The sequence below is a fragment of the Petromyzon marinus genome, chromosome 39 (genome assembly GCF_048934315.1).
Source record: "Petromyzon marinus isolate PM22_M1 ecotype Great Lakes invasive population chromosome 39, UKy_Petmar_22M1.pri1.0, whole genome shotgun sequence".
Classification (NCBI taxonomy): Eukaryota; Metazoa; Chordata; class Hyperoartia; order Petromyzontiformes; family Petromyzontidae; genus Petromyzon; species Petromyzon marinus.
This window is the reverse complement of record NC_133705.1, coordinates 10,292,883-10,315,718: the sequence shown is the minus strand read 5'-3', so window position 1 is coordinate 10,315,718 and position 22,836 is coordinate 10,292,883. Positions and strand designations below refer to the sequence as shown.

The window sequence follows — 22,836 nt, the reverse complement described above, 5'->3', positions numbered from 1 at the left end:
CCAATGAGTAATTTTATGCAGTCACGAAAGCTTTAATTCTTTATTAACACACTTCTACGGGGATGTTACCTTTGCAATTCTGTCTTAAATGTGCACCCCAAGCTTGCTCCTACCCCCCCCCCCCCGCTTCTGTTGATGTGCAGCTTCAAGAGTTCATCGCCCGCACCTTCTCTCTCCAGCCCTCCCCCCAACTTTATTTCCTATTAAAGGCTTAGGTTCGTCCCTTCGGCCCCCCTCTCTCTCTCTCTCTCCTTGCTTCTGTCTTTTCCTCCCTCCTTGCCTCTTAGTGGGCCTGTATATGCATTTCTGCTGACTTTGTACCTCGTATTTGTTCACTCTATGCTGGTAAGTGCAATCCAGAAGTCGAACACGAAATTTAACACTCTTCTGAAATCCGTGTCCCGCCAGGAATTGTCTGTGTTGTTGGCTTGACTGGCTGTGATTCACATAATGTTTCTTGCGTTTGTTGAATTCTCGTCTCTCATCTCCTAGTTGTATTTACCTCCATGATTTGTTCTTGACACCTGATGAAGATCGCTTGTGTTGTGATCGAAACGTCGTGATTGTTTTTGTTTTGTTTCAATATAATTTTATTGTATTTCTACATACGTGACTTTACCGAAAAAGCCAATGAGTAATTTTATGCAGTCACGAAAGCTTTAATTCTTTAATGAGTCCATCTATGTTCGGAAAAGAGGAAGGGGGAGACGAAAATAATGGATGCGGTCTGAAAGCCACCGTAAGCGTGAACAATCAATTAAGACCCAAAATGGTTTATCAAATCCTTCCAATGATTGCTAAGCCAGAATCCATCTTCTCGGTTGAAATTGTCTCTGTGTTTGTATATGTGGATAGCCTCATGAACAAATCTTTCATGGTAGCCAGATGGCTTGCAAATAACCTCTGTCTTGGAGAAGTCAATGTCATGTGAGCCTACTGAATTATAACAGTGATCTGCCACGGCCGAGGTGTTGGTCCTACCGTGTTTTAGGTCTGCTTTGTGTTCACGTGACTTTACCAAAAGAACCAAGAATATGAATCCCAGCAGTCACGAAAGCTTTAAATCAGGTGTTAAGATGTTCAAACACCAAAGAGACACCTTTTGCCAGCAATAAAGTCCTGCATTAACCACACGTACACAGCACGTGTGGTGAGCATGCAAACAAAACATGGCTCTGATCACATGGGCATTGTCTTTGTAACTGATTGGTCTACACCAGATACTGCAGCCTTCTTCATGGCCTAGTCTCAACCGGTGTCAGACCAGAGAACGCCAAAGACGAACAATATGGTGTAACTTCCTGTTGGAACACACATTTGTCTAGATAGTCATTTGATTTCTCAATTGGACGTCAATGACTAAACACCAAAATAAAACGTAGTTTTAAAATTCTCTCCTGCAAGTTCATCGACGCCGCTTTGCAAAAGGCTCGGGAACTTCAAACATTCACGCAACACAAACACATGGCACGCAGTTTTGAAAAATAAATATTTTTTATTCATCATCTTTCAAAAAGAGGTTACAATTTCCTTGGCATATTCCAACATAAGCTAAAGTATGAACATCTATTTATGAATTCCCTTTCAACCGGACCGTGAACATTCACTGCAAACGCTTGTACGGGTGCTGCATTCATCTTAAAGTACTCGCATAACACATATCCATGGTGCTGTACCAGTAACGAATTGACACGTTTTGTTTACGTGACAAACCTTATTAACTGCCTGTGTCAGGTGGTGGTGGGCTTAACGACACATTTATATTTACGTGACCTAACCAAAAAAAAAAACCTCGCGAAAGCCTCTGTGTTAAACTAAACAAAAAAACACTTTCCGAATTTCAGTTTGAGTTATACATATATATGTGTGTATAGATGGAAGCTCGTGAAGGACACTACTGGTCAGTTGGAGGCAATCGCCCTCCAACAGCAACGGAGGGCAGAGGTGCAACGCTCACAACAACGAGCGGAGCGCCTAGCGGGATACAATTCAGCGAGTTGGCACAGCAGGGGGCACACAGCTGTCGGTCAACACATGGCACCTGCCGGGTTCTGTCCCGTGACCACGTGGCCTCAAAGTGCACCTGGCCTGGCACAGGCACCGTGGTGGCGTCGTCACTCCGTGGCGAATGGCGGCTGTTGGTGCATTGTTGGGAGATGTTCTCGATTTTCGGAGAACACATGGGAAAAAATGAACTTGGGCCTCGTCGCTAAATTTGTGACGAAGCGAAACTAACGTCACGCCCAATGAAGGCACCCACACGCAATGCGAGCGAGCGAGCGGCTTCCGTTGAAGCCGCTCGCTCGCGTTAGTCGACGTTGGACGCCACAAGCAGAGTCGTACAGCGTTGGGGCGACCGTCGCCTTCCTCGCGCGAGGGCGCCGGATGAGTTCGTACCGCAGTGGAAACAGTGCCAAAAATCCGAACCCCGCAACTCCGAATTTTACGCGGAAAAATACTAAATGTTTACATCCGAAACCCATTCCTAAGATGGTATATATATGTGTGTGTCTCCAATTATTAACACAAACGCTGTATACATACGTGATTATTTAATATCTTGTATAAAAAAAAAAACGAACAGAAAAATACACAACAGAATTCCGTTAATTTCTTTGAAGTCTTATAGACATTTGATGGACCCTTAAGCCTTTGAGCTGGTTCTGCAAGACACTTTACTCGGGAAGTACGGCACAAAAACCCGCGGGATGGCATCTACGTTCGAGGCAACTCGGTGAGGCTGCAGCTAAATGCACACCGGCGATGGCTTTCATAAACGAAGTGCCTTTTCACCCCAGGCTCGTCCAGATTGTGCTATCGGTGTCACGGTCACAAGACAAAGGCATCCATTTAGAACTCCTGTTAAAGCAGTGTAGTAGCCCTTCCTGTTAAGAAAATGTCCACGTAAGTGTATATTACAGAACTACCTCCTACGGATCCACTCAAGTAGCCACTGGTCCAAACAGCAGCGGGGGCGACCCTTTCCCGGCCGCCCTGCCAGAGAGAAAACCTGAATTCACGTAACCATTCAAACGATTGTCAGAGACGTTGATTTAGCCATATTTTAAGTTCAATGCGACGGGGGTTTTTTTTTGTTTTCTGTCTGTTGCTTCACGCGCTGTCGTTGCTGGCCCGGGCGCTCGAGAACCCGGTTTAATCGCAGGCGGCCGTAACCCTGGATTCGAACCCAGACCTCCGAGTCGCCCGTTGCCACCTTGGCAGTTGTTAACGCGCCGCTTTTAGATTACCAGCGCGTAAATCCACGCAACGGTGATTAAAACAATTTAACTGGCGAGGAGGCCTCAGAGAGTTCCACGGTTTAAACCAGCCGCGGGCGGCACGTGGCAGAGCAGCGAAGCCCACTTGTACTGTGCTGTGCTCCCAAAGCTGCACCGACCGGCGTGGCGAGGCATGGCCAAATAACCAACCACGACCCGCACGGCGTGGGGAGGCGCTCATCCAACAGTGGCTCCATAAAGGGGCTGTACAAAAAAAAAATATAAATATCATACACAAAAGCAATATAAATACGAATCACTCAAATAAATACAATGTCATCATCTGTGCGTGGAAGACGCAGCACCAATCGTAAATTTAGCTCCCCACGCGTGCACCCTCGTACGGGTCCTGCAGTGATGGCAAACTGTCACAGGACCGACTTGAAATCACTTCGAACACCACTCAAGGCCCCCATAGAACGCCAACCTGTCGATCGCTCGAAACCTGGCGGAGGTCTTGTTCAACAACGTACGCTCGTTAGGCTGACTCGTCAGACAGGTCCACGGTGCGCTCGCTGTAGCGACGCAGGATGATGATGATGATGCGACGGTGACTGATGAAGCGACGCCGATTGGTGTTCACTTCGGGATTCTTTGCGTCATTGATAAGCAAACGCAGGGAAACGATCACCAATTGATTATCGGTTCTCCGCCCATATCCACATTTCTGTGTGTGTGTGTATTTGTGGGGAGCGGTGGCGCAACGGTTAGCACGCTGGTGCGTTGCGCTACTAATCCGGCGACCCAAGTTCGATTCCTGCTTAAGGCCAACACCAGTGACGATTATTTGGACTGGTCCTGGACCTCCCCTAGGTCGACTCAGCCTCAAATAATTACCTCGTGCGGTGTGTAAACATCGCCACTGGGGGAGACAAAGGTGGCCGGGCGTGGTGCTGGCCACCCACCCCGTCGTGTGCCGTGCCGGCCTTCAAAAAGGCGCTCGCTAACAGCACTTGCCCCAGCAGTCTGTGAAGGCGACATGGGGGATCTTTGTCTTTGTTGGAATTCGTTTCTAAGAGAAAAATACCTATCTGACCGGGAAAAGCCACGCTCAGTCAGCCCCCAGGCAGAGTAGGGTGACAAGAGTTTGCGTTGCCTCAGTGGTTTATCAAGGACACTTCTCCAGCGAAAGGCTTTCCACCGAGTCTCAAGACTCCTGTTTTTTCTGCCAGGAGGCTCCTGCCGAGAGAGATTGTTTGGCCGAGGAAGTGTTGGTCCCCGCGACTCGGGAGAAAAGCCACCGCTCGCACGTAGGGGGATAACGCTTTAGAATAAATACAAATCTTACAGGCGCCGATAGCAACCCTACTTGCTGCACTGCTGTTGCTGACGCCCACACCTTAGAGGTCATCATCAGGTTCTGCTTCTAAGTGCTGTTGTTGCTTCTGCTACGACTCTTGCTGCTGCTACTACTCCTGTTGTTATCGTTGCCGCTGCTGATACTACTCCTGGTGTTAATTTCCACTACTACCCCTTGATGCCACTGTTGCCGCAACTGCTGTAGCTCCTGCCACTGCTGCTCGTGCTGAAGCTGCTGGTACTGCTAACACTGCTGCTACTACCGGTTTTTGTTGTTGTTGCTAGCTAGTGCTGCTGCTGCTGTTGTTACTGCTGCTGTATCTACTGCAGCCACCACCACTGCTCACGCCGCTGCTTCTAATTGCCACCACTAGCCTTGATGCCGCCGCTGCCGCTGCTGCCGCTGCGTCGCTTTTCTGTCGCCGCCACCGCCGCCTCTGCCGGTGCCACCGCCGCCTCTGCCGGTGCCACCGCCGACTCTGCCGGTGCCACCGCAGCCTCTTGTCGCGCGGCCGGCTCCACGGGGCGAGGTGGGAGGGGCGAGGTGGGAGGGGCGAGGTGGGAGGGGCGAGGTGGGAGGGGCGAGTAGGGAGGGGCGAGGTGGGAGGGGCGAGGTGGGAGGGGCGAGGTGGGAGGGGCGAGGTGGGAGGGGCGAGGTGGGCGGGGCGAGGTGGGAGGGACGAGGTGGGAGGGGCGAGGTGGGAAGGGCGAGGTGGGAGGGGCGAGGTGGGCGGGGCGAGGTGGGAGGGGCGAGGTGGGAGGGGCGACGTGGGAGGGGCGACGGCCTATCCGCTGAGCAGGTAGACGACGACCTCGTACGTGGCCATCATGATGGCCGTGTTGGGCACCTGGCGCAGGAGGTGAGCGGGGAGGCCGCGGTACAGCGCCCAGCCGCCCTCCTCGCGCGCCACCACACGCAGCGTCTGCACCAGCGAGCGGTACTTGGTGCCCTCCTCGCGCAGACGCGTGCGTGCCACCTCTGCTTCCGCAGCCAGGAATGGAGGGGACGGAGGTGGAGAGAGTGAAAGAGGGAGGGAGGGAGGGAGATCAAGAACGGCACGCAAATAAAACAATGACAGCAATTCCGGAGTGACTTTCATGGACATTCACCCATGGTCCTTCGATATACGATCCACAGCTGACTTACAGAGGGCTCAGACTTGTTTGTAAAGGATCCCAAAATCATCATAGGACCCATCGCCGGAACAACTACCATCAGCAACAATACTGAAGGCAAAGATCCCCCGCGTAGCCACAACAGACTGTTGGGGCAAGTGCTGTCAGCGAGCAGCACCTGTGAAGGCCGGGGACGGCACACGAGGGGGTGGGTGGCCAGCACCGTGCCCGGCCGCCTGTCTCCCCCGTGGCGATGTTTACACACCGCACCAGGTGCTCATTTGAGGCTGAGTCGACCTCAGGGAGGCCCATGACCGGTTCAGATAATAGTCACCAGTGTTGGCCGTCAGCGAGAATCGAACTCGGGTTGCCGGGTTCGTAGCGCGGCGTGGTCACCTCTACACCGCCGCTCCCCAGAAACCACCAACACCAACACAGCCGCCATTCGCCACTGACGGTGACGTCACCACGGCGCCTGTGCCAGGCCAGGTGCTCCTCGAGGCCACGTGACATGACGAAGGCTCGCTGCTGACAGGAGGTCACGATACAGAGCACGGCTGTCGTGGGTTGACCGGCTGAGATGGCTGGCGGATGCGCACCAGCTGTGCCCCCTACTGCACTGTGAGCATCGCCCCTCTGCCCTACCCATTGTCGTTGGAGGGCGACTGCCTCCAGTTGACCACCACCGCTTCTAGCACCGACACCCCCCCCGCCCCCTCCCGCCAATGAGCGGGTGTGAGCGCCCGCCCGCACCCCACGCCGGCCTCACCGTGCGGGTAGGCCAGGCAGGACGCGCAGGCCTTGGAGCAGGCCGCGGCGCACATCAGCACCAGGAAGTCGCTGGCCAGCCGCCCGTCCTCCACCGCCGCCACGGCGGCAGCGGGGGCGGCCGCGGCCACGACGACCGAGGTGGCGGCGCCCCCGAGCCGCCGGGATGGCCCCTCCGCCCCGGGCCCGCCGCCGGTGGCGGCGGCGCTGTCGCGGCGGCCGGACTTGCGCCCCCGCGCCTCCAGCAGCCGCCTCTTGAGGCTCTCGTAGAGCACAAAGTGAACGATGGTCTCGGAGATGCCGGCGTAGGAGGCCGTCATTCCGCGGTAGAATCCGCGGAAGCCCTCCGTGCGGTACACCTTGCGCACGCACTGCAGCGCCGTCGTGCCGCGCTCGCCGCGGCTCCTGCGGAGGAGGGGAGGGGGGGGCGGGGGGAGCAGCGTGCGAAAGCGTCGTCGTAAAACGACGCCGTACAACCGCCACGTCAATCGCTCACGGGCAACCGCTCTGTGGTGATTGCCCAGCAATTTTAGTTTGTTTTCCTTTCACAGATCACAAAAGGCCCCGCAGCCTTCTGGGAGTGCGTCATGTCAGCAGTGCCGAGTCAAGACGGAGAGAAGCAACATTTCTAAAGGTTGTCAAGTAATTTTTTACCCGGTCACCCAATCGCAGGGGCTGCGCTTTTGCCGTTTTTAACCGAGAAACGACGGCCAATGTAGTCGTCCCACTGGGGTCGGTTACCCGGTTCCCGACCTTTCAGAGTGTGAAAGCTGTGACATGGTTTCACCGGTCATTAAAATTAACCCTTTCCCCCATTCCGATGACGTGGGTGCCCGTCATCAGTTTTACTTCCAATTCCGTTTTTCTTTGGATTCTGTTCTGATGACGCGGGTCTACGTCGTCGGAACGGAAATGGATGAAAAAATTCAAATAACTCTATCGGTACAGAGGCTCCCACAAGGCCACGCGGGAAAGCGCGTGGCACGGTTTGGCGCCAGCTATCGAAGAGTGCGGTCGTGTCGCTACGCTTCTCTGCGGGCGAGTGTGACGCCTTTTTAAAAGCAACGGCGCTACGCCTCTCTGAATGAAATGAACGCCGAGCCGCTCGCGCGTTCCGAGATTCAGCGGTGAACGGGGACACACCCACACGCTATGACTTGCAGATATCTCGGAACGGGAATGAGGGTTAAACAACCCTCGCCGTTACGGACAAGACGCCGATTTCGCCAATCGGCAAAACGATCGCGGCCGCCGTTCATGGTGGGGTGTGGGGTGAGGTTGGGTGGGGTGGGTTTGGGTGGGGTCGCGTGGCGGTGCAGCGTGTGTGTGTATGTGGTGTGTGTGGCCTGCGGAGCGACGCACCTTGCGTCGAGCTGCATGCGAGTTTTCACCAGCCACACGGGGTTCATGGAGGTGTTAGTGATAAAGCCTGCGCGCAGATTTCACGGTGCCACGGACACACCCGGAGAGAGACACCCCGGAGAGACCACAGAGACACGGAGACCCACGGACGGACAGGGCGAGGGAGAGACAGAGCGAGCGCGGCGAGTGAGCGAACCGTCGACAACAGGATCAGCCACCACGACCACCCACGGGGGAGACAAAATCAAAAGACGAGGAAACGAGGAGCGGGCCAGCAGGGTGGCGGCAGCGGTTGATGCTCGTGCCGCGGCAGCAAGGAGGGCCCCCATGTTGGAACACAACTTGCCTGCGAGGCAGTTGCAACAACGGTGCGAATTGCAAATGGCTTGCAGCACAGTTCAGTCGATCGGCAGGTCGTATGCGGTGGGGATCAAGTGTGGGCACCGTCACCCCCCCCTCCCCTTCTAACACATCTGGCTAGCGTGGAAGAGTAGGCCAAAACACCCTCTAGAGGGGGAGCATTTAATGAGCTCCCCCCTAGAGTAGAGGCAGTCTTGGCAGCAGCGACATAATCTAGAAATTGCAGAGCTCCACCTTGACCTTTCTACGCTACTCGTAACGTATTTGGCATTTGCGCGTCCAAATATTTCACAAATACCGTAAGAACAAGTCTAGTTGCACGGTTTGCTTACAACTTGGAATGTTGACCACCAGCAAATTGTATCGCGTTAAATATTTTATAAATGTATTATTTAACGCGATACGAATTTGTGCCAAACTTTACTTTCGCTTGCATGTATTCCACGTTAGAGCGAGATAGACGCACAGTCCTCCCTCCCTAACCTCCCTCCCTAACCTCCCTCCCTAACCTCCCTCCCTCCCCTCCCTAACCTTCCTCCCTCCCTAACCTCCCTCCCTAACCTCCCTCCCTCCCTGACCTCCCTCCCTGACCTCCCTCCCTGACCTCCCTCCCTGACCTCCCTAACCTCCCTCCCTCCCTAACCTCCCTCCCTGACCTCCCTAACCTCCCTCCCTCCCTGACCTCCCTCCCTGACCTCCCTAACCTCCCTCCCTCCCTGACCTCCCTCTCTAACCTCCATCCCTCCCTTGCTCTCAGTGTACTCTTGCCCGCTCGTAAAGATCACACCTCCTGCTGCTGTATAACCGCTGTCACAGCCTCAACACTCATTAACCCAGCGGCGGCGTCACCGGCAGAACAGATGTCATCTCATCCTCACACCTCGTTCACTCTCGGAGAGAGGAGAGGTGTGGGAAACCGCAGAGAAATGCCCAAGCTCTGTGGCCCTATATTTAAACGATAACATGTTTTGTTTACCAGTTCAGGCCCTCTTGAGCTACGTAGCTCTTTTTCAGAAGCGACCTGGCAGTCCCAAATGATAGCCCAACGAAGTGGCTTATCATCATCATCATCATCGCGTGGACACTGACAGAAGCCAAATACTCTAAACGCGTGTTTCTAAATGTGGAAGGAAAAACCGGTGGGCCCGGAGAAAAATCCACGCGACCGTGGGGAGAGAGAGACACCGCAAACTCCAAATGTACAGGCGTCAGGGTTGGGATCGAACCCAAGACCTTCTGTACACCAGGCGAGGTGGTTAACGTCTCGCGTTCAGGGTATTTGGCTGCTGTTATAAATGTCCGCACGATGATAAACCACTTCGTTGAGCTAACATTTGTGGCCAGGTCGCTTCTGAAAAAGGGCCAAATTGTAGCCCAGTGGGGCCTTAGCTGGTAAAATAAAAAGTTTCAGTTTATTTTGGTGAATATCGCTTTTTCCAACGCTGCCCGCGATCGCCTCCATCTCTCTGCTCCACAACGCCGGCTCGCGACGACAAGGAGCCACAGCGTCGCACGAGCGACAGATCGACTCAAGCGCAAGCTGGCCTTTCCCAGCGTGGCTTGATCGTTTTTGTGTTCAGTTTGTCCCCCCCCCCCACCCCGCGCACCTCCGATTAGCACCGTTGGCTATGCACGTACGTTGCAGGAGTTCAACGTACACACGTACAAACGAGGCTTGATGTCCGCTAAGTGTCAAGGTGTTTCGTTTGTCGTATGAACGGGATGCTTTCCTTATCTGTAATGTGATAAATAAATAAATAAACCGATGCTTTTTTGGGTAAATTGAGCAATTTCTTATTCATTCTCGTAGCATTTGTTATTTTGTTTGTGATTATTATAGCCGTCATCATCGGCCCAGGTCTATCCACTGCTGGATGAGGTCTCCCTTCCCCCTCCCCACCCTTTCGCCGTCTCTCAATCCCGAGACGTAACAATCTGCCCTCCCACTTTCCTTGACGCCTTGCGTTTTATATATATGTATATTTTTAGCCTACCTACGTAACGAACCTAAGCGCATTTTTCAAGTTAATTTGTGATTATATTGCGAACCTCTCCTTAACAACAAACGGGGAGGCGGGAAGAGGCACAAAGGACACGCTCGTCGCAACAACCGCGGCCTCTGCGAGGACAAACAGAAAGCAACGTTCATTGGGCCACCGCAACCGCAGGCCAAGTCCACCGCCCAAAGCCGCCAATTTAGCACCCGGGCAGAACAAGCAACGCGCGTGCAGAGCCAGCCACACGGCGGAACAAAACACGATTCGGAGACACAACGTTGAAAAACCTCAACACAGACGCCCAGATTCGCAAACGAGCGCCCCCGTTTCTTTCCAACGAGGCAAATCCGTTTTGGTGGCGGGGAGGGAGGGGAGGCGAGGGAGGGAGGGAGGCGAGGTGAGAGGAGGGAGGGGAGAGGCGAGGGATGGCCGCGCTGCGTTACCTGCTCTCGAGCTGCATTCTAGTTTTTACGAGCCAGATTGGGTTCGTGGCGCTGATAGCGGTGAACCCTGGCGAGAGGGGGGAAGGGCGGCAACCACCGACGTGGGTGAAGCGGAGGCAACCGCGGGGCGGATCGCGAGCGCGGCACTCGCGTGGCCACGACTCGCCCGCGACCAAGGCGCCGAGCACGCGCGTCCGCTGACCCCGGAGCAGTGGCCGAGAGATGTTGACTACCTCGCCTGGTACACAGGAGGTGGTGGGTTCGATCCCGACCCCGACGCCTGCCGCCGCTGCTGTATACTTGGAGTTTGCGGCGTCTCTTTCTCTCTCTCTCCCCCCGTGGATGTTTCTCCGGTGGTCCTCTGGTTTTTCCCCCCCACATTTGACTGCTATGCATTTCCACGTGACGATGACAAGCCACTTCGTTGAGCGACCAATCGCGGCCAGGATGCTTCTGAATAAGAGCTACACACAGCTCAGTGGGGCCTTACCTGGTAATATACAAAAAGTTAAGAGTTGATTGAATACGTAGGCTTTCGCGACCAAAATTATTCATAATAAAGGTTTTTGGGTTATATCGCGTTATTTATAAATGTGTCGTAACCCTCCACCACCCGACACGGCCAATCAGCAAAAAAAGTGTCACGTTGACAAAAGACAAATAATTCACTACTTTAGACCGCCGGTGTGTTGAAGAGTGAATCCACAACATTTACAGTTTCAGTACGACGTTTCGCTGGTAAATACATCCAGCATCATCAGGCAATTCGCCAGAATGGTAAAGCCCTCGCTTGCTCCCGGTTTTATATACAGCAGCAGGGTGACATCATCATTTAACTCATATCAGGTGCAGTGATTAGAGGCGGAGGGGGGGGGGGGGGTATTGTAATTATATAATCGATTAGTAATCAGTCAATGGTTATGATTAGTAATGAATGCACATTACAATTCCATATAGGGGAAACACTAATTAACGGATTACTAACATAGCATATAATCACTAACACACATTACAACTAATTACTAATCTACAACTCATTACTAATCATAACCATTGACTGATTACTAATCGATTATAAAATTACAATACCCCCCCCCCTCCGCCTCTAATCCCTACACCTGATATGAGTTAAATGATGACGTCACCCTGCTGCTCTATATAAAACCGGGAGCAAGCGAGGGCTTTACCATTCTGGCGAATTGCCCGATGATGCTGGATGTATTTACCAGCGAAACGTCGTACTCAAACTGTAAATGTGGATTCACTCTTCAACACACCGGTGGGCTAAAGTAGTGAACTAATTGTCTTTTGTCAACGTGACACTTTTTTTTTGCTGATTGGCCGTGTCGGGTGGTGGAGGGTTACGACACATTTATAAATAACGCGATCTAACCCAAACACCTTTATTGTGAGTTGATTGAATGCCTGAAAATTCGTCCTTGTGACCCGGTGACACTCTCAACCCCTCCGGTGTGACGGCGGCCCCCCAGCAAAGACCACCGGTCCCCCCCCCACCCCCCACCCTCATGCTGCCACCACCCACCCCTCGTGATGTCAAGGCCACGATACACGGTAGGCCGCTGAAGTGCTGCGCCATTGCACGTATGGCACGGCACGGCTCGGTATGGCACAATACGGTTACAGCATGGTAGAGTACAGCCTGGTGTTGCATGGTACAGCAGGTTACAGCATGTAACGACACGGGGCAGCATCGTACGGTATGGTACAGCACGGCACGGTAGAGCAGGTACAACCATACTACGACACGGTCAAGAACTAAACAGCATGGTACGGTACAGCATGGCACAGCGTAGTACTACAAGGTACAGCAGGCACAGCATGGTATGGTACATCGTTACAACATGGTTACCGCATGGTACTAAACAGCATGGTAAAGCATGATATTGCACGGTAGAACAGGTAGAGCATGGCTTTGCAGGGTACGGTACAGCATGGTACAGCGGGGTACGATACAGGAAGGTACTGTCCTGTACAGCAGGTACAGCATTCTACGGTACAGAATGGTACAGCACAGCATGGTACAGCACGGTACAGCATGTCACAGCAAATACAGCATGGTTCGATACAGCATGCTACATCAAGGCACTTGCGCGCTACATCAGGCACGGCATGCTACGACAGAGACAGGCAGAGGCCCGGCGCGCGGCTCGTACCGGCCGTGGCAGCGGAGCACATGTGCACCGGCGGAGACTCGGCCTGGAAGACGGAGCTGTAGCGCTCCTTGGCGGAGGAGTAGGCCGCAAAGTAGATGGCACTGGGGGGAGAGGGAAGGAGAAGGGAGAGACGGAGAGAGAGAGAGAGCAGCAGCAGCAGCAGCACCGAGCGGGGGAACTTTCGAGGGTTGTTTTTGCGCTTCGCAGCGAGGGTTTACCGCGATACGAACGGCACGTCGGTGAAGGGTCGCGCTGCAGTTCGGGGAAACCCCAACGCTCGGGGTCACGAAACCAGCGGTGTGTAAGAGAGTCCTGATACTCGGATGTGGCTTTCCTGAATAAATAATTAGACATAGGCATGGGTGTGCACGTGTGTGTGTGTGTGCGTGCGAGCGAAGAGACTGTGTGTGGGGAGCGGTAGTGCAGTAGTTAGCGCACTGCGCTACGAGTATTTGGCTGCTATAACTGTCCACATGATGACAAGCGAATTCGCTCAGCTGTCATTTGCGATGACCAGGTCGCTTCTGAAAAAGGGCTCGGTTGCTCCGTGGGCCTTACCTGCTAAAAGAGAAACAGTTTAGATTTAGAACCTAGCGAGTTCAAATTTGATTTCCGCTCACGGCTACCATTGACGACGAACATCTGAACTCATTGTGGGAATCCCCTAGGTCGACTCCGCCTTAAACGCAGGCCCGGGGCGTGGTGTCAGCCACACCACCCCCCGTGCGTCCAAGCGGCCTACACAGGCGCTCGCTAACGGCACCTGCCCCAACAGTCTGTTCAAGGGCTATACGGGGGAGAGGGGATCTTTACATTTGCCTTTGCGCGGGCACCATGGGCTAAGGCTGGCGGTGTACTGCAGAGCGGGAGAATAGCAAGGGGCTCTCGTCCTCACCGCGACGGCGCCACTCCCACCAGGTTGGGACCCAGACCCCGGAACAGGGACCGGACTCCCTCCTTCTCCACTATCGTCCTGACAACACACGAAGGGGGTGGGGGGGGGGGGCGTGCGGGAGGAGCGGGGGATACGCGGGAGGTCACTGCCGTCCACACAGGGGCGCCGTGTCGATTCGCTGCCACACAAGTTGTTGCTCTGCGTCAACATAAGCCGTGCGGCAAACGCCGTCTGGAATAAAGGTTTTGTTTCCTTTCTCACGATTCTGGCCGTCGCCTGACGAAGCTGGTTGTTGTAATCACCAGCGAAACGTTACCATACTCAAACTGTACATGATGTGGGTTTACTTTACAACGCACAAACCTTCTACTAATTGGGCTGCGCCGGCTGGTGGCGGGTTAAACGACACGTTTATATTTACATTGTGGACATTAGTTGCGAAAGCCAACTACTACGTGCTCGACAGAATGCTGCTTCATTGGCACAGTCTGTCATTTACAAGCGTCTCGACTACGTTTACTCCCGCGAGGCTGCAGCGTCGGCACGTCACCACCGCATGTTTTGACGTGTTCGCGACGCGTGACATCAGCGGCATGACACGGCTCGGCTCCTGTAGTGGTACAATAAGCATGGCCCCTCGCGAGTCACGCCGGGGGGGGCCAGCTCGGCTCGGCTACGCAGTGGAAAATCCGTGGCTAGCGGTAAAACCGGGTGGCAGCGGCTGTTGTTGATGCCGTTATTATTATTATCACCTTCGCCGGTGCACAGGTGCCCGCTCGCCGTGGCTCGCCGTCGCTCACCTGAGACACTGCGCCAAGCTCGGCGTGGCGACGCGGGCGGCGACGGCGACGCCGCCGCCGGGCGCCGCTCCGGCTCCGTGAAGCGCCAGCGAGCCGGGCGACACGAGCCGCCGGCACGGGGCGAGCGCGAGCGGCGCGGGGGCCACGCCGGAGCGGAGTCCGGACAGGGAGCCCGACGACTGCAGGCGAGTCTTCACCACCTCCAGCGGGCACGTGAGCACCGCGCCCAGCGTGCCGCCGCAGCTGTGCCCAGACAAAGACAAGCGTTTTAACAATGTTTATTTTACCAGAGTGTGGGCCGCTGAGCTGTCCCAGCCCTTTTTCACGAGCGACTTGGCTACCACAAATGATAGCTGCCAACGAAGTGGCTCATTGTCATCGCGTGCAAATTTACAGCAGCCAACATAGTCTAAACGCGTGTTTCTAAATGTGGAGGCAAAAAACTGGAGGCCACGGAGAAAAATCCACGCGGCTACGGGGAGAGAGGCACGCAAACTCCACATATACAGCAGCAGGCGTCGGGGTCAGGAGCGAACCCACGACCTCTTGTATACCAGGTGAGATACGCTAACATCCCCTAGCCACCACGATCCCCCCGTATAGCCTCTAACAGTGCCGTTAGCGAGCAGCACTGATCAAGGCCAGCACGGCACACGAGGGGATGGGTGGCCAGCACCACATCCGACCGCCTCTGTCTCTCCGGTGGCGATGTTTACACGCAGGGGCGGAGCCAGGATTTCAGCCCGGGGTAACATTCAACAAATGTTAATTTCAAGAATGATTTAGAGAGTCAGGCTGTTGAGCCAGACGCCATCGGTTGTCGACACACCCTGACAATGCAGTTGCAACGGAGTCCGCCAGACTGAGTGTCGTACACTTACACGCAGAATGTCACCCCTGTCACCCCCCCTGGCTCTGCCCCTGTTTACACACCGCACCAGGTGGTCATTTGAGGCCGCGTCGACTTAGGGGAGGACTCTGACACACACACACACACAACTTTCATATCTATTTTCCTAGAATTTCGGCTCAATTACCTGACGTATATAATCGCCTGCCTGCCTGCGTGCGTACAAAAGTGACGCCACCCGCTACAGCATGACCATCAGTGTTGGAAGGTAAAAGCACAGACGCAACGCCGCTATCATCGCTTCCAGTCAGTGGCGTAGTAACGACATTATCAGCTAAGGGGGTGCGCGCCCATAGCTGTCAACCCACACGGTTTGCCCACCCCGTATTCTTGTACAGGGAAATTGAACTTTCAGGTCCATACGGCGTACAGCCGTTTTCACTACGGGCAAACATTTATTTTTGTCTATTTGTTTGCGTTTCTCGCTTGCGATGGCACTTTGTAGGATGAACGTTGAGCTTTATAAGGGACGCGGGGTGACGAATAAGGTCTGAATTGGTCTGCAATAAGGTAGGGCACTGATAAGGGGTTAACAGGTATGGAGGTGCGGCAATCGGTCAGGTGGGATCCCAATATTTGATTTCGTCTGGTACGGTCGCACCGAGGCTATCGCATATCGGCGGCTCCTCTTGCCTGATAATCACATCGACGTTATATTCTTGGTTCTTTCGGTAAAGTCACGTTGAAGGGAAACAATAAAATAATAAAATATATATAAAACAATAAAATTCTCACGACGCTTCGACTGTAACACAAACAGTCATCATCAGGTGTGAAAACCAACGGCAAGAAACATTTGAAAGAAGTGGCGGTCTCAAATGTTTCTTGCCGTTGCTTTTCACACCTGACGATGACCGCTTGTGTTACGGTCGAAACGTCGCGAGAATTTTATCGTGTTTTATACATATTTACTATTTTATTGTTTTCCCTTCAACGTGACTTTTACCGAAAGAACCAAGAATATGAATCACTGCAGTCACGAAAGCTTTGAATCAAAATCACATCGACGTTACGAACATTTAGTGCTGCAGGGGCGCTCCCTCGTCTTCGCAAAGTGGAGCCACCGACAGCTGCGTAGCACAGCGACTCTTCGCAACGTTACGCCGCTCCTCTCACGACATCAAAATAAAACGTGGAACGTAAATGAAAGCACTGTCGTGAAAACATTTAAACCGCGATTTTAAATAAGCGTTTGTGTTCTTGTCAAGGGGAAGCTCGTAGCTGTGGCCACCAGGGCTGGGGGGGGGGGGGGGTGTGGGGGGGGTGAAGGTACCCCCTGCCCTTCCCCACGCTAAAGTACCACGACCGATTCCGGTTATCCGGATCGGTCGCCACCTCAATGTAAACTTCCGGTTGCTGTTCTCCATCAACGTCAGGCATACGAAAGAGGGCAACTGTGCAAGTTCTCAATTAAACAAAACTACAGACGCATAATCACCCGACAACTATAATGTTGATCATCTCCAAGCCTTATTTTCTGATTTATTTTATTTCTGTATAAAAAATTCGAATGTATTGGGAGGACATCTAAACACCGATCTCCATTGCATGCGAGTGCCATCGACTCGGCAGTGGACATAGCGCTGCTGAACGATGAGTGTGGGTTTCCGGGAAACGTTGTCAAGGTCATGTATAACCTCGCGCAAGAATGAATGAGAGTTACGCGATGGCTTACATAACAAGAATATTATTTAATTAAAAACAAACCCGTGCAGAGAATGTGCAGTGTCATCACGTGACGCGTGTCAAATGTAATGTGGAGACTTTTGACATTTAGAGTAAAGCAGTGTGGCTCTTAGCCTGGGGGGGGGGGGGGGGGGGGTGCATGATGCCCTTACTGGAGGGTGCAGGACATGGCCAGATTTTTTTTTTAGAAGGTCAATCATCGAAAACACAAATTGGGCCACGGGCAAGTGAGTACAACTTTTCTAGATTTAAAGCTTTCGTGACTGGGTTCTATTCGGTAAAGTCACGTAGGTAAAAAATAAAACAACAAAAAATCACGACATTTCGGCCACAACACAAGCGGCCTTCATCAGGTGAAGGGATCAGGCTGTCTCGAGGACAGCGCTGGAGTGAAACACAGCCACGCGACCTTTAAGCTTAAAGGTCGCGGTCTGAGCGTGGCTGTGTTTCACTCCAGCGCTGTCCTTGAGACAGCCTGATCCCTTCACCTGATGAAGGCCGCTTGTGTTGTGGCCGAAACGTCGTGATTTTTTGTTGTTTTATTTTTTACCTACGTGACTTTGCCGAATAGAACCAAAGAGTATAGAGTACAACTTTGTTTCATTAAACCCTTTAATATTACGCGTTAAATTTTGATTTAAAGCTTTCGTGACTGCAGGGATTCACCTTCTTGGTTCTTTCGGTAAAGTCACGTAGAAGGGAAACAATAAAATAATACAATAAATAATATTGTTTTGTAGTTTTATTATTTCATTGTTTCCCTTCTACGTGACTTTACCGAAAGAACCAAGAATATAATATTACACATTGTTTTAACGATTGAGAACCCAAGGGTGGTGTTATGCTGCAATGAAAGGTAAGAGAACCACTGTTTTAAAATAAGTCATATTTAAGAAAACAATAAAAACACGCTTTAATGAAATGTACCGTACGAGTTATGTAAGAACTCCACGACTCCAGGAAGTGGCCCCGAAGCTCGCCACAACGTAAGGGGGCCGTGGTGATTTACAGCCAACGTCAGTTGAGCGTGGACAATTAGACCAAAGCCGAAACATAACATGTAAAAAAAGATTGCTTAAAAATATATATTTTAATTTTTATGATAGAATATAGTATTGTCATCAGTATGACATAAGTATACTAAGTTTGCAGTCGATACCACATTGGGAAGTGGGTTAAAATTGAGTTAGAAGATTTGAGGACACAACAACAACAGAGTTAAATTTTGATTTAAAGCTTTCGTGACTGCAGTAATTCATATTCTTAGTTCTTTCGGTAAAGTCACCACGTTGAAGGGAAACAACAAAATAATAAAATATATATAAAACAATAAAAATTCTCACGACGTTTCGACCATAACACAAACGGTCGTCTTCAGGTGTGTTGGTTTGCATAAATTTCTTTTTGAACGGTGCATTTATGTATTTATAAATTTATTTTTAAACGGTACATTTATTTATTTATAAATTTATTTTTAAACGGTGCATTTATTTATTTATAAATTAAAATGCACATAAATAAATGCACCGTTTAAAAATAAATTTATGCAAACCAACACACCTGAAGACGACCGTTTGTGTTATGGTCGAAACGTCGTGAGAATTTTTATTGTTTTATATATATTTTATTATTTTGTTGTTTCCCTTCAACGTGACTTTACCGAAAGAACTAAGAATATGAACAACAGAGTTGAAAAAAGGTTATTTCGCATCATTTTGTAGGGGGAGGGAGGGACGGAGTGCCGTTTGCGAGCACCTATAAACAACGCCTGGCACGGCCAAATTGGAGTGAGTCCACTCGCCCACACACAACCGGTGTGTGCTGTACTAGCAAGGAATTGACACGTTCCGTTTAGGTGACACGAACCTTTACGAATTGGCTGTGTGTCGGGGTGGCGTCGGGTTTTAACGACACATTTATGTTCACGTGATCTAATCCCCCCCCCCCCCCCCCAAAAAAAAATACCCACAAAACCTCTATTTTGGGCAATGACTGGTCGCTGCCGCAGCCGCTGCGTGTTAATCGCCAGGCACAGCGAACCGCCCGTCCAGGTTGGGGTTCATCACGGCAGAGAGGTCGACGGATTGTAAATGAACTCTGGGATTGTTGCTCGCGATGTCGTCAAGATCTCAGAAGCTAAGCGCAGCTTTGAGCCAGTTTAACACGTGGCAGTATTAGGGCTTTCGCCAACAATATCATGCATAGGTGGGGGTTTTTTGGGCGGTTAGATGGTGTGAATAAAAATGTGTCGTGAAACCCGCCACCACCCGACCACAGCCAATCGGCAAGGTTTGCGTCACCGTAAACAACAGCACGTGGCAAATTCGTTACGAGTACAGCTACACCGCTTGGCGTGTGTTGCAGAGTAAATGAGTTCACTTCAACGTGGTGAAGTATGGTCAAACAATCCCGCCCCGCCTCCCGCCAATGACTGACACTGCGTGAGGTGGCCTTCATCCAGCAGTGGAGTTGACACGAGGGCTGGCAGGTGTACTTAAGCAACTTCTTTATCTTCAATACCACAAGTTATTAAACGTTCACAGGGGCTGCTGGTGCTAAAATGCTGTTAGGAGTGAGCAGCAGCAGCAGCAGCGCCTATGAAGGCCGCGCTGGGGCACACGGGGAGCGGTGCTAGCGATGGTGGTGATGGTGGTGTGGCCAGCGATAGTGGTGGTGGTAGTGTGGCCAGCGATGGTGGTGGTAGTGTGGCCAGCGATGGTGGTGGTGGTGGCCAACGATGGTGGTGGTGTGGCCAGCGATGGTGGTGGTGGTAGTGTGGCCAGCGATGGTGGTGGTGGTGTGGCCAGCGATGGTGGTGGTGTGGCCAGCCATGGTGTACCGGTTAGCGCTAAGTTGCGCGACGAACCCGGCGACCCGGGTTCGATTCCCGCTCACGGCCACCAACACCAGTGACGATGATATCCGAACCGGTCCTGCGCATCCCCTAGGTCGACTCAGCCTCAACAGAGTACCTGGTGCGATGTGTAAACATCGACACTGGGGAGACAAAGGCGGCCGGGCGTGGTGCTGGCCGCCCACCCCCTCGTGTACCGTTCCGGCCTTCATAGCAGCTCGCTAACAGCACTTGCCCCTACAGTCTGTTAAGGTTACACGGGGGATCTTTGTCTTTGGTGCGGCGAGGCAAAACAAACCACACCGCCCGGCCGCCTTTGTCTCCCCCAGTGCTGATGCTTAACGGGCAAGCTGCAGGCCCGAGTCGACCCACGGGGAGACGTTGGCTACGGAGTCCGCACACGTGCAGCGGCTAGCGGCGAGACAACGCGAGGACGCTGCTCCATTGGTGAGTGGGTGGTGAGTGGTTGGTGAGTGTTTGACAAGTGGTTGGTGAGTGGTTGGTGAGTGGTTGGTGAGTGTTTGACAAGTGGGTGGTGAGTGGGTGGTGAGTGAGTGAGTGACGAGTGTTTGGTGAGTGGTTGGTGAGTGAGTGACGAGTGGTTGGTGAGTGGTTGGTGAGTGACGAGTGGTTGGTGAGTGGTTGGTGAGTGACGAGTGTTTCACGAGTGGTTACCCGCCGGCGAACAGATGAACACGCGCGTCTGCAGCCGCCATGGCTCCACTCGCCGTCTCCTTCACCGTGACCCCGCTGACCCCGCGGCGCGCCACGTGGTTGGAACACCCCACAGCCCGCCCTCCGATCTGCCCCGCCTCCCGGTCTGCCCCGCCCCCCAGTCCGCCCCGCCCCCCAGTCCGCCCCGCCCCCCGGTCCACCCCGCCCCTTCCGGTCCACCCCGCCCCCCCCGGTCCACCCCGCCCCCCCCGGTCCACCCCGCCTACCGGTCCACCCCGCCCCCCGCTCCGCCCCAACCCCCCCGATCCGCCCCGCCCCCAGTCCGCCCCGCCCCCCGGCGTGCCCCGCCCCCGGCTCGCCCCGCCCCCGGCTCGCCCCGCCCCCGGCTCGCCCCGCCCCCCCGCCCGGCCCCGTCACCCCCATTGGCCGGTGCTGCCAGTGCGCACTGTGGAATCTACACCCCCGCGTACTTATACGTTGTGGGATATGTGCAGCGAGTGCTCACACACTTACGAACGAGTTCGGTTCCCAGAAACTTTCCGTGCAACTCTATTGTATTTGTATTGCTACTGCACGCCAAGTGTATACCTGTCACAACCAATACGGTTTACCCACCCGTATTCTTGTACAGCAGGGAAATCGAGTTTTCAGGTCCATACGGCGTACAGACGTTTAAATATGGGTAACAAAAAATTGTCTATTTGTTTGTGTTTATCTCCTTGTGATGGGACTTTGTAGGGTGAACGTTGTGATTTATAAGGGCACGGGGTGACCAATAAGGTCTGAATTGGTCTGTAATAAGGAAGGGCACTGATAAGGGGTTGACAGGTACGGGTTCCAGAGATATGTTCGTAAATAGATTTGTTTAATAGTCCCAAATTTACTCCTGTCAATTCCAAACATGTTGTACGGCGTGTTCACTAAAAACATGCATGGTTTTAAAAGTTGAGATGTAAATGCCGCTGGTTCTTAACGTTCTGCAGATGTAGATGCCACTGGTTCTTCACGTTCTGCAGATGTCACTGGTTCTTCACGTTCTGCAGATGTAAATGCCGCTGGTTCTTAACGTTCTGCAGATGAAGATGCCGCTGGTTCTTAACGTTCTGCAGATGTAGATACCACTGGTTCTTAACGTTCTGTAGATGTAGATGCCACTGATTCTTCCTGTTCTGTAGATGTAAATGCCGCTGGTTCTAACGTTCTGCAGATGTAGATGCCACTGGTTCTTCACGTTCTGCAGATGTACATGCCACTGGTTCTTCACGTTCTGCAGATGTTGATGCCGCTGGTTCTTCACGTTCTGCAGATGTAGATGCCACTGGTTCTTCACGTTCTGCAGATGTTGATGCCGCTGGTTCTTCACGTTCTGCAGATGTAGATGCCACTGGTTCTTCACGTTCTGCAGATGTAGATGCCACTGGTTCTTCACATTCTGCAGATGTAGATGCCACAGGTTCTTCACGTTCTGCAGATGTAGATGCCACTGGTTCTTCACGTTCTGCAGATGTAGATGCCACTGGTTCTTCACGTTCTGCAGATGTAGATGCCGCTGGTTCTTAATGTTCTGCAGATGTAGATGCCACTGGTTCTTCACGTTCTCCAGATGTAGATGCCACTGGTTTTTCACGTTCTGCAGATGTAGATACCACCACCGCCATCTATTGCGTGGTGGTTGAACTTACGACTCTCCATCCAAGCAAGCAACTAAACATATGGACAGGTTTGTTCGTATCTCTGAAAGTTCGTAAGTCGAATGTTCGTAAGTAGAGAAGTCCCTGCATGCTGTGCAGTCTGCTCTCCTCTAGTGCAGTAGTTGCGTTCCTGAAGAACACCGCATCATGGAGAAATTGCGTTATAATAAATAATGATCGATAATGTATGGAATAAAGCACAATCTAGATTTGAAGTTTTCGTGACTGCAGGGATCCATACGCTTTGGCTCTTTCGGTAAAGTCACGTGGTAGGTATAAAATAAAATAAACCACGTTTCGGGCGCAACACAAGCGCCTGTCATCAGGTGGGACAACCACAGCAAGAAACTATTGCTGAAGTGGGCAAAAGGGGGGCTCTGCTTGTAACAAGAGGCTCTATAAGTAAGAGAGGAGGGGGGGCAGGGAGGAGAGATAGAGAGGGTGGGGGTGTGGGGTAGGGGGAGTGTTGAAGTGCAAGCTCATACACGGAGTACCACAACAAAGCACAGTTCGTGAAAACGCGTGAGA

General features: G+C 52.6%; 1 protein-coding gene across 1 annotated transcript; it reads right to left on the bottom strand.

Annotated features, from left to right (window-relative positions):
• Positions 1–1,475: 1,475 nt before the first annotated feature.
• LOC116950389 (solute carrier family 25 member 36-like) lies at positions 1,476–20,730 on the bottom strand. Its single transcript, XM_032968088.2, has 7 exons — positions 20,618–20,730; positions 14,493–14,735; positions 13,693–13,770; positions 12,798–12,898; positions 7,824–7,890; positions 6,463–6,866; positions 1,476–5,556 (listed from the first exon to the last, which is right to left on the bottom strand). The coding sequence occupies exons 1-7, from the start codon at positions 20,656–20,658 to the stop codon at positions 5,363–5,365; spliced, it is 1,128 nt and encodes a 375-aa protein (XP_032823979.2). The 5' UTR covers positions 20,659–20,730; the 3' UTR covers positions 1,476–5,362.
• Between the last annotated feature and the right edge of the window lie 2,106 nt (positions 20,731–22,836).

Coding starts and splice junctions, on each gene's coding strand:
- LOC116950389 (XM_032968088.2), bottom strand. CDS start 20,658: ATGGCGGCTGCAGACGCGCGTGTTCATCTGTTCGCCGGCGG. Junction 13,771..14,492: donor AGCTTGGCGCAGTGTCTCAG/GTGAGCGACGGC, acceptor GTGTGTTGTCAG/GACGATAGTGGAGAAGGAGG. Junction 7,891..12,797: donor GTGCTCCGCTGCCACGGCCG/GTACGAGCCGCG, acceptor ATCTGCGCGCAG/GCTTTATCACTAACACCTCC.